We start from the raw sequence: 12,068 nt of genomic DNA on the forward strand, positions 1-12,068 counted from the left end.
CCCGTGCTTGGAACGGCGGGTCCATTTTACTTTACCACGTCTCGCTTTTTTAAAAGTTGACAAAGTTCTTAACTAATTACAAAACCTATTTTTTAAAAGTTGACAACGCTAGTATTTCACTTATGTTTAAAAAGCCAGTAAAACAAAAAAGGGAAAGAAAAACTCATTGGCGACGCGGGAAACGGAGTGTCTCATTACTCGGAATATTGCCTTGTTACTCAACATATTGTCCCACTTTTCTGCCTTTGCGAGTAGTAATCGTAAGTTGGTATGTAAAATAAAAATTGGAGAACACAGTAATGTGGAAGAAAATAAAACATAGAAAACAGAATAAAAAAAAGGTATGAGAGTTGTCACACGAACGAAGAAGGGGCTACCCGAAGAAAATAAATGTAGCCCAAATCTAACGCAGTCAAAGTAATCAACCAAGTAACTGTTTTGCTGCGTATGAAAGTGTGTAATTAATATTACTTACAATACTGCACGATATAATGAGAAAAAATGGCAAAATGGTTCCTTAAACTTGACGAAGCTTTACAATACTGCGTGTCAAAGTGTCCCAACACGTTAAGAGTCTTCTCTTTTGAACAGTCTGAATCGGGGTCACGAAAGTTTATTGTGGCTGAATGCGAGCAAATTTGGCGGCTTGTAAATGTTGATTATAAACAACGCCCGTATTTTTTTGAGGTGGTTCTAGAGAGTTGGAAACAAAAGTTATATTTTGACTTAGAATGGAAAATGCACTCAGTTTCTCCAGCGACAAATCTGATATCAAAATTTAGCAGTTTTGCTTTGGCTGAACTAAATACTGAAGAAATTATTGTTTTTGACTGCTCTCGAAATGAAAAGTGTAGTTTTCACGTGGTATTTCCGGGAGTCATTTTTGGCAATCTGAAGCACCTTAAAGCAACTGTGGTAAAGATCGCGCAGAAATTCCATCAACTAGAAACGGTTCCTTTGGTTGATCTTACACCTTACACTAGGAACCAGCAATTCCGAATGTACCGATGCGCGAAATTTGGACAAAGTGCGGTTTTCGAAAAACATTCACTGACAAATGTCCACACTTCAAGCGAGTACAATTTTTTCCTTCTAACATTGCTTAACACTGTGCACTGCCATGAAAAACTAAATGATAATTTCACACCCGTCTCTTTAGCGCGCAATAACGCTTACCCTGCCCGCCTGACTTTGACTTGTTCGGTTATCAAAAATTTGCTTAGCCGGTTTTTTGGTTTTACCTTAAGCAACACGTCTTTTTTCGCCAAAGTGGAGAAAGACATTGCTATTTTTTACGGCTCGAAGCTGACCTTCTGCAAAATTGTGAATCGCTTTCACCGCTCTAACAACGTATACTTTGTGCATGCCTTGGGATCATCGATTATGCAACAACGTTGCCACTCTGTCGCATGCAAAACTAGCAACTACCCAGAACTTAATGTGCTGCCTGCAGAAGCTGCCGCGCTCAGAGCACTAGTCGAAGGTATGCGATGTTGCCAAGAAACCTGTAAAAAATTTAACACGCGGCGAACCGGCTAGAAGTGCAGGCTTTGCAAAGTCTATTTAGATTTGATGAATTTCGGAGTTTTGGTCAAAAGACTTAAGTATCTATATATATTTAAATAAATCCAAGTTTCACATTTATCCAGTCACATTCACATTTACTTTTTTATTTATTTCTATTAGAAAAAATGAATACTGGAAAGGTTGTGAAAAAAACACGTGGTAATGGAAGAAACACCAAAGTCGTGCAGCTGGACACTTCTGATGAATGCGAAGACGAGCAATCAGCTGACCTTCCTGCGTTTACTATCACGAAAGTTACCGTGACTAAACCAAACCAAGAAGACGAACTGGACCATCTTGACAAAGCCTTCGCTGTTCCCGTTTTGCAGGCAAGTCCAGTGATGCAGAAAAAAACGGGATTATAAAAACGAATTAATTTCCCTAATTAACTATTAATTAATTTTTTTATTAATTAACTAAATTGTTTATTTTCCTGACGTATAACTAGTCCTTAATATTACTCAACTAAAGCAAGTGTGGGAGAACGTTTGGTAATGTAGGTAAACGCGCGCGCATCCAAAATACTGCCTATCGGGGCATCCGAGATAAAAATCTTCCCTCAGTATTAAGCGCTAACCTGCCTGTAACAGTAGTCACGTTACCGAGTAAAAAAATACTGCAACAGTGCAACCCATACTGCAACTAGCGCCTAAAGATTGGTTTGTCGTCTAAAAAGATCGGCATTTTTAATGTACACGCGCTTACGCCACCTAACATTCTCCCATTCTTACTTAGCTCAGCATTATAAAAAAAATTTAACGGAAAATTTATAATTTATTATAAGTAATATACGGGGAAGGCTCCGCACACCACGTTTTGTTATTTTTCAATTTTTTTGAAAAAACCACCTAAATCTCCTAACACCACCAGGAGCGTAGTGCACACCACCAGAGTCTCTGCACACCACTATTTTGGAAGAAAATTAAGCAGTTGTTATTACGGGCGGAAAAACAATAGCTCTTTTCGTCTCGCGGTCTGGCTCCCCTTTTTTGATACCACTCGCTGGCCTCCGCTTCCGTTATAGTTAGCGATTTTTTTCGGTTTTACTCGCTCGGCCGCCCTGCCAGGACGGTGTTTGAGTTTTTGCACACGCTTAGCTTCGAATGGTGTTATAATCCACTCCCTCAAGGTTTTTTCAGAAAAGGATCAATTTCACAAAAAAAGGTCAATCCTGTGGGTCAATTCCATTGAACAGCTCGTGCGCAAACGCTAAAGCGTAAAGGAGACAATCGATTCCGTTTCCTTGGTTTTGGACAGCCTTGTGGCTAACCGTAATCTGCTTTTCCGGCAGTGACGTCCCATAAAGCAGCCATATTTCTTCTTTAACATGCCAGTTAAGCTCCATCGCCAAACTATCATACACCAGGTCACGCAACAGCAAACACATGGCATCCGTAATGTTCGGAGAAACGGTCTGGTTGTTTCGCACCCTGGCACTATCAACATCCAGCACACTTAGTCCATTAATAATGTATCGAACGACACGGTCACCCAAAGTGACATTTACGGTGGATGTGGACGCAGGCACCAAAGGGCCCGTTTGCGCCGCTGGTAATGTTTGTCTATTTTGGCTTGAGGGCGACGATGCTTCTCCAACACGCTCGTTAAATTGCGAGTGGGTTTTGTCTCCTTTCTGGACCACTGGTCGCCCATGTTTTCTGCCTGGCACCGGAAATGCCAAAGAGCCGGAAGCAGTGGACGAAGGAAGTTTATCGCCGCCGGTTTTTGCCTTTTCCGTACCATGAGCGTCCGCATTTCCCACCGGCTCCAGACCTTCAAGTCGTGTTACGAAGTCTTGCACAAGGTTCAGATACGCAGCGAGCTCAACGCGGAAGAGGCTTGGTGGCAGCTGTGCCAGCTTGCTTTCGGCAAGTTTGCTGACTTTTCGACCAGCATTCCAACGCTCCTGTTGTCCCATTTTTGCATTGTACGGCTCGTCGTCGTTTTCCTCTTCTATGCTCCCTATTTCGGTGACCTTTTCGATCAGTCCCTTAAAATTATGCGCAGTGTAACTCGTTTTTCTGTTCCAGCGGGCTAGACAATCCCGGGCGCCCGCTACTGGTCAGGAAGGACCTAAAATGTCTTGTTGTTTTTGAAAGTAATTACATAGCCCATAGTAGTCGTATATACGACCGACTACTGCATATCTTCGAAACTACGAGTAAAATGTGGTGTCCCAAGACTACCGACGTTTCAAATATATGTAGTGGTGGCGTAAAAATGGTGGCCCGAGTCAAAACGTGGTGCGAATAGTGGTGTGCGCAGCCTGGTGGTGGTAAAAGGTGGTGTGCGGAGACTTTGGTGGTAAAACGTGATGTGTGCAGCTTTCTCCACAATATATACTATTTATTTAATTTTACAAGGCGATATTCGTCTCATATTTTGGTGAATATGCGCTGATTTTAACTATACTGTTTAATTCTGTTGTGGTTCGCGATTACAATTGAAATTATCAGGCCTAAGCAAATTACCCATGCAAATCGTGTACCGACCAATATAAAGCTCGAGTGCTTGTGTCCGTGATCGGTTTGTTTTTTTGAATTTTGGTTGCGACATAAAATACGTTTCAGAGTTCCTGAGAATTCAATAATTCTGCAATAAAGCGTTAAATAATAATAATTAATTTCTTGTTTTAAAGCATTTAATTAAATATGAAAAAACTCGTGTCTATTGCCATAATTTGTTAAGGATGTTTTGCTTGGAAACGCCCCGCCAATGTTTCCGCTTATCATCACAAACAAACGTGGAAGCAATACCGAGACTACCATTCTTGGACGTGACCGAATTCACGCGTCGTCCGGTAATTAGGCTTCTGGTCCGTGAGTGTATTACAAAACTAACGTCTGATTTTTTAGCTTTCGTGTTGTCGAAAAAGGCAGTGAAAGCGATGCAGTCAATGAATTTGCCGACTGCGGTCAACATCACCAAATATTCTTTGAACTCCGAGTACGAACGTGGCATGAACGATTCCCTTTAAAATTAAAATCTCCAATAACCTGTATAATTTCACAATTTTCAATTAACTTGTAGTGGCGCCATTCACATTGATGACTTGGTTCCAATAAAAACCGGCTGTACGATGGGAGACTACATTGCCTCCAGACTGCCTGTGCCACAGTTTGTGACTGTCCAGTCCGTTGGTTGTACCAAGGCAGTGAAGATGGATATCTTTGATTTGGACAAAGAGACAGATCGGTACGAAAAGCACACCATACGAACTCGCAATGTGTACACAAACGTGGTATCAACACAAACTTGTGCATACTGTATGTACAAAAACAAAAACTTGCATTTCAGAGCGGAGCTTGTGGTTCAGATCACTAATGTTGCGGTGAAACACAAATCGAAAGGCACAGGGCGCTGCCTCCTATTTGAAGCAACGGACGCAACTGGGAACATGAGTGGCCGCCTTTGGGATAACGTTGAAAAATTCGAAGATCTGCTACTAAATGGCGCGCATGTCTCTATCAAGTTTCCAAAAATCGCCTACGCAAAGACTGAATTTAATAAGCCCTACAGTTCGCCTTTTCAATTAACCATCATTCGTGACCGCACTCAAATTACCACTATAAATAAGTGACCTTTCTGTTTTTCTTCAAAGCTGTTTTCAGTAATCGTTTTTCATTTATATTATTATTGTTTCATAGTAACGCGTGACTAACGTTACACTTGACGTGACTTTTTCATTTGCTTAACAATTATACGAGTATATACCTTCTTTACTTTATTTTTTACTTTGTGACAACTGACTTCCTTTATTACCGACTTTGTGAGGTCTGATTTGCATTTATCGCTATTTGTTGCCTTTTTTTCGCATGATTATTATTTCTTGAAGCTTGAGTAACGTTAAACTCTAATTGACAGTAGCTAACGATTGATTAAACTTGTCTCAAAAGCAGTTTTGGTCAAAAAATTCAAACTAAATGTACATGAAATGTTCATTTTTCTGGAGGTTTGCAACATACGTAGTGCAATCCGAACTGAGGTACATATGTAGTAGTATACGTACCATTTTTCTGGTCTTTAAACAGCGCGGTCTTTATAAGGTTTTGCAGACGGTCGTGTTTTAACCATAGACTTACAGGTGCCTGCAAACTACTAGTTACATTTTTGCGCTTAGGCTTTTTCCACTTGAATTCCCCATCGTTTCCATGACGATTGTCGTCAAACATATGGTATTGAGTGTCCACAGTCTTGTGACATACTTTAAATTTGATGAGGCATCAAAACGAATACAACACAACTATCTATATACCCGTCCCGTTACAAGCCGAGCACAGGTAAATATCGGACGACGACTTCTAGAAACTTGATAATATTTCGAGGATGTTTCTTACCGCATACTTATATACTGTCATAACACAAAGTACTAAATACGTTTTTTTAGTACAGTAAAACCTCTGTAATTCGAACACCAACGGTTAAAACAAATTTGTTCAACGTAATATGCTACTGTTCAATATGCTACTGCTACTGTTCAATATTCGCAGTATCTCACGCAGTATATTAGACGCGCCGATTCCTGTCCGGGAGTATATCAGTACAAGCTTGTCCAATAATTTCTGCCGGTTCGAAACAACGAAATACACAAATTCGCGTATTACGCCAAACGTAGTGTAGTGGCAATCCTATAGCGCGAACTTCGCGCTAAATATGTGCTATCTGTACCTTTACGACAGAAATTACCGGACAAGCTTGTACAGTTCGTTTTACTGCATAGTACGGACTGCAGGCATGTACGGACTGCCGACAAGCTTAGTGCTTAGTTAATGCTTACGCACAGTCGCACATTAATTTCAAGAGTAAGTTTGTTCTCCTTCACGTTCGCCAAAATGGTGGGCATAAACTTAGAAGCAATTTCTTGCACTTATAAAAAACAGGAGGTTTCCAAAAGCAGTTTCTTGCACTTAACAAACCGTAACTGAACTGCAATACTGCCTACTACAGAAATCACCAAAAATAAATACAATCACTAAAACGCGGAGGCTAAAGTGCAGCTAGTAATAATATCTTATAAATGGTATTGTCACAATATTGTCATGTGACTTATTGGGATTACTTTATTACTCTACGGACAAAGTTTTTCACGACAGTACAGTTCACACAAAATGCTTATTGCTTAGTCAAGTCCGTCGCGCCATACCTGTAGGTACAGGGACCTTGCTAAGTAACCTTGATGTTCTCGCTAACTAGAAAACTTTAAACGTAGCCACGCTGTGACTTAAACGAGTAAAATTACCGAAACGGGTTTTGCATCCTCAAAAAAATGAAACCATCTACCAGTAAATCTGGAAATGCTAACGTGACTGAAGAACAAGCGGCTCAAGTTTTCGAAAGAGCCCTACAGCTTGCATTTCATGACCTTACCGAAGTTGCTTCTCCCGAATTGTGCAAGGCTTTGTCCTGGTTTGCCGTTGACGGCAAAACAAAGGAATCTGCAGTGCTGATGTCTTTGATGGCCCTGACAGCCACCATTGCCAGTGGGAATCTTGCACTGAAACCGGACGAGGCAATAGACCATCACATCGTACCTGCTTTACTCATGCTAGCAATTGCAGCTCCAGGAAGCGGGAATTCACCGGCAATTGAGCGCTACTGCTTAGGACCGCTGTCTGTCATTGAGTCACTATTCCAAAAGAAATTCCACGACCGGCCTTCGAATAGCGCCAGTAAATATGCAGATAGTCATTAACGAGTTTGCTATAAAAGTTTAGGAACACACGTCTTTTGTATGCTTGTTTAATTTGAAAAAAAATTTTACCGCTACTTTACATGCATTACCGTTAGCTAATTTGGCTATACCGCTGCTCTATACATTTCAGAGGAATATTTTTTATGCAAAACTATTTCTTTTTGTTTTATGGAATACATTTTAATCTCTTTATTTCTAACATAACAGTATGTAATTGTGCAGTGTGTAATACTAAAGCCAAAAATTATGCTAACTTGCAGGCTTTCGGAAATTAATAAAAGAAACCGATGGAAAAGTTTCGATCATTGGAGACGAGTTTTCCAAATTCTTACACGACTTGACCCAGGGCCCAGCAGCGCAGGAGACAATTGCATTCATTAACACAGGCTGGAGTGGCGGGCGCCTCTGTGCAACCTACGCAAAAGCGTGCAGCGTGAAAACGCAGGACTCCTGTGTTTCTTTATACGGCACAATACACCCTCCTACCCTAGCGAATACCATTCGAAATTGGACCGGTGGGGAAGGTTTGAAGGTGTGTACCGCAATTCATAGGTGCCTGTAATGCAGTACGCTTATAATACAACACACCATTTCATTTTCTGCTGCTTCTGTAATCGCATATGAGAATTCTGATTACGAACAGTTAGTATTCGTTTTTTGCTTAAAATACGTTTGGAAAAACTATTTCCACTGTTTGGAAAAACTCTGCCGCTCAAGAACTATTTCATGGCTACAGAGAACGTTTTTCCAGATGTGTGATTGAAAAAATTTATTGTCCGCAAAACCAAGATAAAACTGCCTGGTTGTTAATTCCAGTCCAACACGGTACTATTATACCACTGCCGCTCATGTTGGTACAGTTATCTTCAAAAATTACCATGAATCTCCCGTCGGCAAAGATAAACTTAACTACTATTTAAAAATCTGTCCGACTTCTTTTGCGTTTGAGGTTTTCATGCCGAACTAAAGCTAAAAAGTCATTCGACCCATCGAAATTGTTAGGCATTTGCCAAAAGAGAATCTTTCGAGGTGTTTGCCAAACTCACAACTGGTCGGCGTGGTCGCTATCGACTGTACTCTCTGTGCCACCCGATTATAGTTAGGCTTGAGTAGGGTTATTATCGGTACGATTTTGCACCGGTACACCGGTGAAATTCGAGAAAATCACGGTGAAATATCGGGGAAGATTCGCGTAGTCCACTGGTGTAAGGAAAAAATCACAACGTCCATAACCGGTGAAAACAGCGGTTCACCGGTGTCAAAAATACTAGAAAAAAAAAGGAAAAATGTGTATAAAAAAACTTTTACGAATAACTTCTCGTATTTTTTTAGCTGTTTTCAACTACTTTTCAGCTGGTGCGCATATGATGAGTGAAGAAATTATTGTTTTGGCTGTCGTTTTTCGTTCCTTTTGGCGTTTTGGAGAAATCATCACTAGAGTCGGTGCGATAACAAAATCGCAAAATTAACACCATCGACTATGAAAGGCTTAATTTACGCACCAAATTGCACCGTTAACAACCCTAGGCTTGACTGACCGTAGTCATGTAAACAGAGAACTGGAAACTGGCCTCTTCTGCCTGATCGCCGCTGGCCTCTTCTGCCTGATCGCCGTATAGTCACCCGGTACCGTATTAAAAGTCTCGTGGTGCTAGTCACCCTATTCTTACTGTGCAATGGCAATAAAAATTTTTTCGAAGTGCATATTAATGCCGCTTTCCACGAAGTATTCAAGAAAAGCATTACATATGTAAATCACTCTTCCCTAATGATGAGCACGACTAGGCAGTGGCCATTTAGTGGAGGTTGCGAGCCAACCCAGATCATATTACGAGGTACTCGTGAGTTGTGGTCATATTAACGTAATTTCGATACATGTACTGTGCGCATGACGGCGATTGTCATGGAAACTAATAGTGCAGCACAATCACATTTCCAATATTGACTGACTTGTTCTGCTCTTATTTATTTAACAGGAACGCTGGCTATTCACAGTTATTGAAGATGACACAGGCAATGCGAGAAAATTCCGAATGCACAAACAATCCAATACATCACAACCTTACAACATTCAAGCTACCTTTACGGCCCTGTACAGATTTTTAACTGATCAACCCGAACTATTCGAAATATCATTGTCAGACGAAGCCCTCGAACGATATTTCCAACTTTCCGAAGAGATGGAGCAGTTAAAAAAAGACCGACATGTCAAAATTCGCGAAAAAAAGATGACCTCGTTTACTCAGAGTTATGCGAAGCTGAAAGAAATGGTGTTAAAACTTGCTTTGATACTACATGTGCTAGAACGCGCTCTTCAAAGTTTCAATGAAACCGGAACCATCGATATTCCACAGCAGATCTCCTTAAGTACTTTCGAACACGCCATCAAGTATGCGCAAACAAGTCAGCAGGTTTTGAAAATATTTTCCAACGAAAATGTCCCAACAACTGCAGAAGGTGACATGCTTCTGCTGTATGGCAACCTACTAACAACTCAACTGGTGTCGGAAGCAACACGCTACAGGAACTGCTACCCTTTTGCAGAAAATGAGAAATTCGTTCAGTTTGCAACAACACTTCAACAGCAAGGCTTAGGTCATCTTGAGAAAGTCCAGTACAAAAAAGGAAATGCTACCTTCATGACATCTGTTGATGTTTTCTTCAAAGCACCGCCTTCAGATTCCATTGCTTCACTTCTTGCTACTCATAGCATTACATTAAATGACTATGCAGAAGCCTACAACGCTAAGCACAAAATGCGACCATCAAAAAGGAAATACCTGAACCACCTCATACAGGCATTAGATGAATTTGATCCATACGTCACACGTGTCACCATACTGCGGAATTCCGAAGAGGTGGAAGAACAACACGAAACCGAAGATGACCGTTTTCTTTGTAACGAAGCCGATACTGACAGCATCACCTCAGAAACGAAAAGCGACGGCTTGGAAACAATCATTCAGGATTTTGAAAAAGACGAGTTCCTTCCAACCTGCGATTTTGAAGATGTACATGAACGAAATACCGAACCAGCGACGCCGGCGAAGAAAGCGAAGCTCGTGTGAATTTTCACTTTTTTACTACTAAATCTTCAGAATTTTTACAGGTTTACTCCTGATTTTCTCTTATTCCTAAAGATTTTTCACACGTTTCAGTTATTCAGCGTTACTCCTCATTTCAGATACTTTTGGTTTCGTATTAGTTTTTGCAGTTTTGTTCATTTTTAGGGACATTTCTTTTAATCTAGACTTCAACGAAGATAAAAGGACTTTAAAATATTGCAGAAGCTTTACATATGCGTTTTTTAGTTTAAGTTTATTTTTATGTTGGCTGGCTGGTGGGCTAAATTTAGCTCCGCCAAGCCAGCGGAGTTTCTTTAACTTTTTCCTTTCAAAATGTAACAGAAGCAACTTTTTTCTGTAGTAGAATGTTCAGTAATTTTTTCTGAGTCTTGCAACTGTAAGTTTGTACGGATTGGTTGTATATAATCGATATGGGGACCAAAAAACGCTGCAGCTTATCTTCAGTGGCTTATTACCATCTAAATATACAGGGCATTAATAATCGCAATTCGACCAAGCATAATTTGGTTGAAAGTATTCTTCTCTCTGATGATAACATTTCTAAAATTTTCTGTATTTCGGAATCTCATCTTTCATCTTCGGATCCTGATCAATTATATGAAGTCCCTGGATATAAGCTGTTTCGTAAAGATCGCAGTAAAGACCACTGTAAAGTTCGCGGCGGAGGTCTCCTGCTGTATGTGCCCAATTATATCACCAGTAAACTCGTTGATAGCAAAGAAACGTATGCTCATTGTGAAAGTTGGTGGGTTTTATTACAAATCGGTAAGCGAAAAGTATTGGTGGGTTTGATTTACCGTGCTCCGGATTCCAACGCTTCAGATACAAAATATTTGTTTGCGCATATCGATAATCCTGTCTCGGTTCCCTGATTGTGATTACGTGCTTACGGGAGACTTGAATATCGATACTTCCATCAGTAGTACTCCGTACCACCGCTATTACCATGATCTGCAAACAAATTTTAATCTCGACGAAAAGGTGATAGGTTATACTCGCGTGGCCACCAGGAAAATGAAGAAGGATAACATGAATTCTATCAGCTGCACCAAAATCGATACTATGCTGTGCTCCCCGCCTTCCCTGTATGCCAGTATGCCTGCTACCGATGTCAGTTTTTCGGATCACCGCCTGTGTCGTACTGTTGCACAGTACAAAACTATAATTCCAGTTCACAAAACAATTCAATTTCGATTGTGGAGCCATACGGACGATAACAAGTTTTTGGATGAAATCGGCGAAACAGTGAAGCGCTACGAACAGTATGATGAACAACGTGACGTAAATGAAGTTGTGGAGAATTTCGTGCAAGACCTCTCAGCTGTGGTTGACAAATGTTTTCCTACACGCTCCCGACGTGTAAAGCGTGCATCTCCACCGTGGATGAACGATGATTTAAAAGCTATGCTAAAGATCAAAGACCAACTGTACGAAGAGAAATGCAGATCACGTGGGACACCGATGTACGATCAGCAAGCCTGAGAGTATAAGCGAGTGAAGCTAGAAGTGACCACGGCTATTTTAAATGCTAAAGAGGCGTTTTTCAAAGAAAATCAGCGCAGGAGTGACGTAGTGTGGAAAGAAATCGGCAGAACAATGAAAAAAGATGCGAAACCTAGTGCGGTTGCAGTTAATTTAAATGCGATTAATCAACATTTCGTGACAATGGGCCAACACGGGGCTCCGCACGATCCCCCACAGCGACCGCCACTGGGGGACGATAG

At 40.9% G+C, this 12,068-nt stretch overlaps 2 protein-coding genes across 2 annotated transcripts; both read left to right on the forward strand.

Annotated features, from left to right (window-relative positions):
* Positions 1 to 1,568: 1,568 nt before the first annotated feature.
* On the forward strand, positions 1,569 to 5,458 carry LOC129594476 (uncharacterized). The gene is made up of 5 exons (XM_055491174.1): positions 1,569 to 1,895; positions 4,255 to 4,366; positions 4,422 to 4,512; positions 4,597 to 4,761; positions 4,864 to 5,458. The coding sequence occupies exons 1-5, from the start codon at positions 1,692 to 1,694 to the stop codon at positions 5,144 to 5,146; spliced, it is 855 nt and encodes a 284-aa protein (XP_055347149.1). The 5' UTR covers positions 1,569 to 1,691; the 3' UTR covers positions 5,147 to 5,458.
* A 2,326-nt stretch (positions 5,459 to 7,784) lies between these two features.
* On the forward strand, positions 7,785 to 10,326 carry LOC129594454 (uncharacterized). The gene is made up of 2 exons (XM_055491154.1): positions 7,785 to 7,790; positions 9,235 to 10,326. The coding sequence occupies exon 2, from the start codon at positions 9,292 to 9,294 to the stop codon at positions 10,324 to 10,326; it is 1,035 nt and encodes a 344-aa protein (XP_055347129.1). The 5' UTR covers positions 7,785 to 7,790; positions 9,235 to 9,291.
* The last annotated feature ends 1,742 nt before the right edge of the window (positions 10,327 to 12,068 follow it).

The sequence above is a fragment of the Paramacrobiotus metropolitanus genome, unplaced genomic scaffold, assembly GCF_019649055.1.
Source record: "Paramacrobiotus metropolitanus isolate TYO unplaced genomic scaffold, Prichtersi_v1.0 Parri_scaffold0000068, whole genome shotgun sequence".
NCBI lineage: Eukaryota > Metazoa > Tardigrada > Eutardigrada > Parachela > Macrobiotidae > Paramacrobiotus > Paramacrobiotus metropolitanus.

Coding starts and splice junctions, on each gene's coding strand:
- LOC129594476 (XM_055491174.1), top strand. CDS start 1,692: ATGAATACTGGAAAGGTTGTGAAAAAAACACGTGGTAATGGAAGAAAC. Junction 1,896..4,254: donor TCGCTGTTCCCGTTTTGCAG/GCAAGTCCAGTG, acceptor TAATTTGTTAAG/GATGTTTTGCTTGGAAACGC. Junction 4,762..4,863: donor TTGGACAAAGAGACAGATCG/GTACGAAAAGCA, acceptor CTTGCATTTCAG/AGCGGAGCTTGTGGTTCAGA.
- LOC129594454 (XM_055491154.1), top strand. CDS start 9,292: ATGCACAAACAATCCAATACATCACAACCTTACAACATTCAAGCTACC.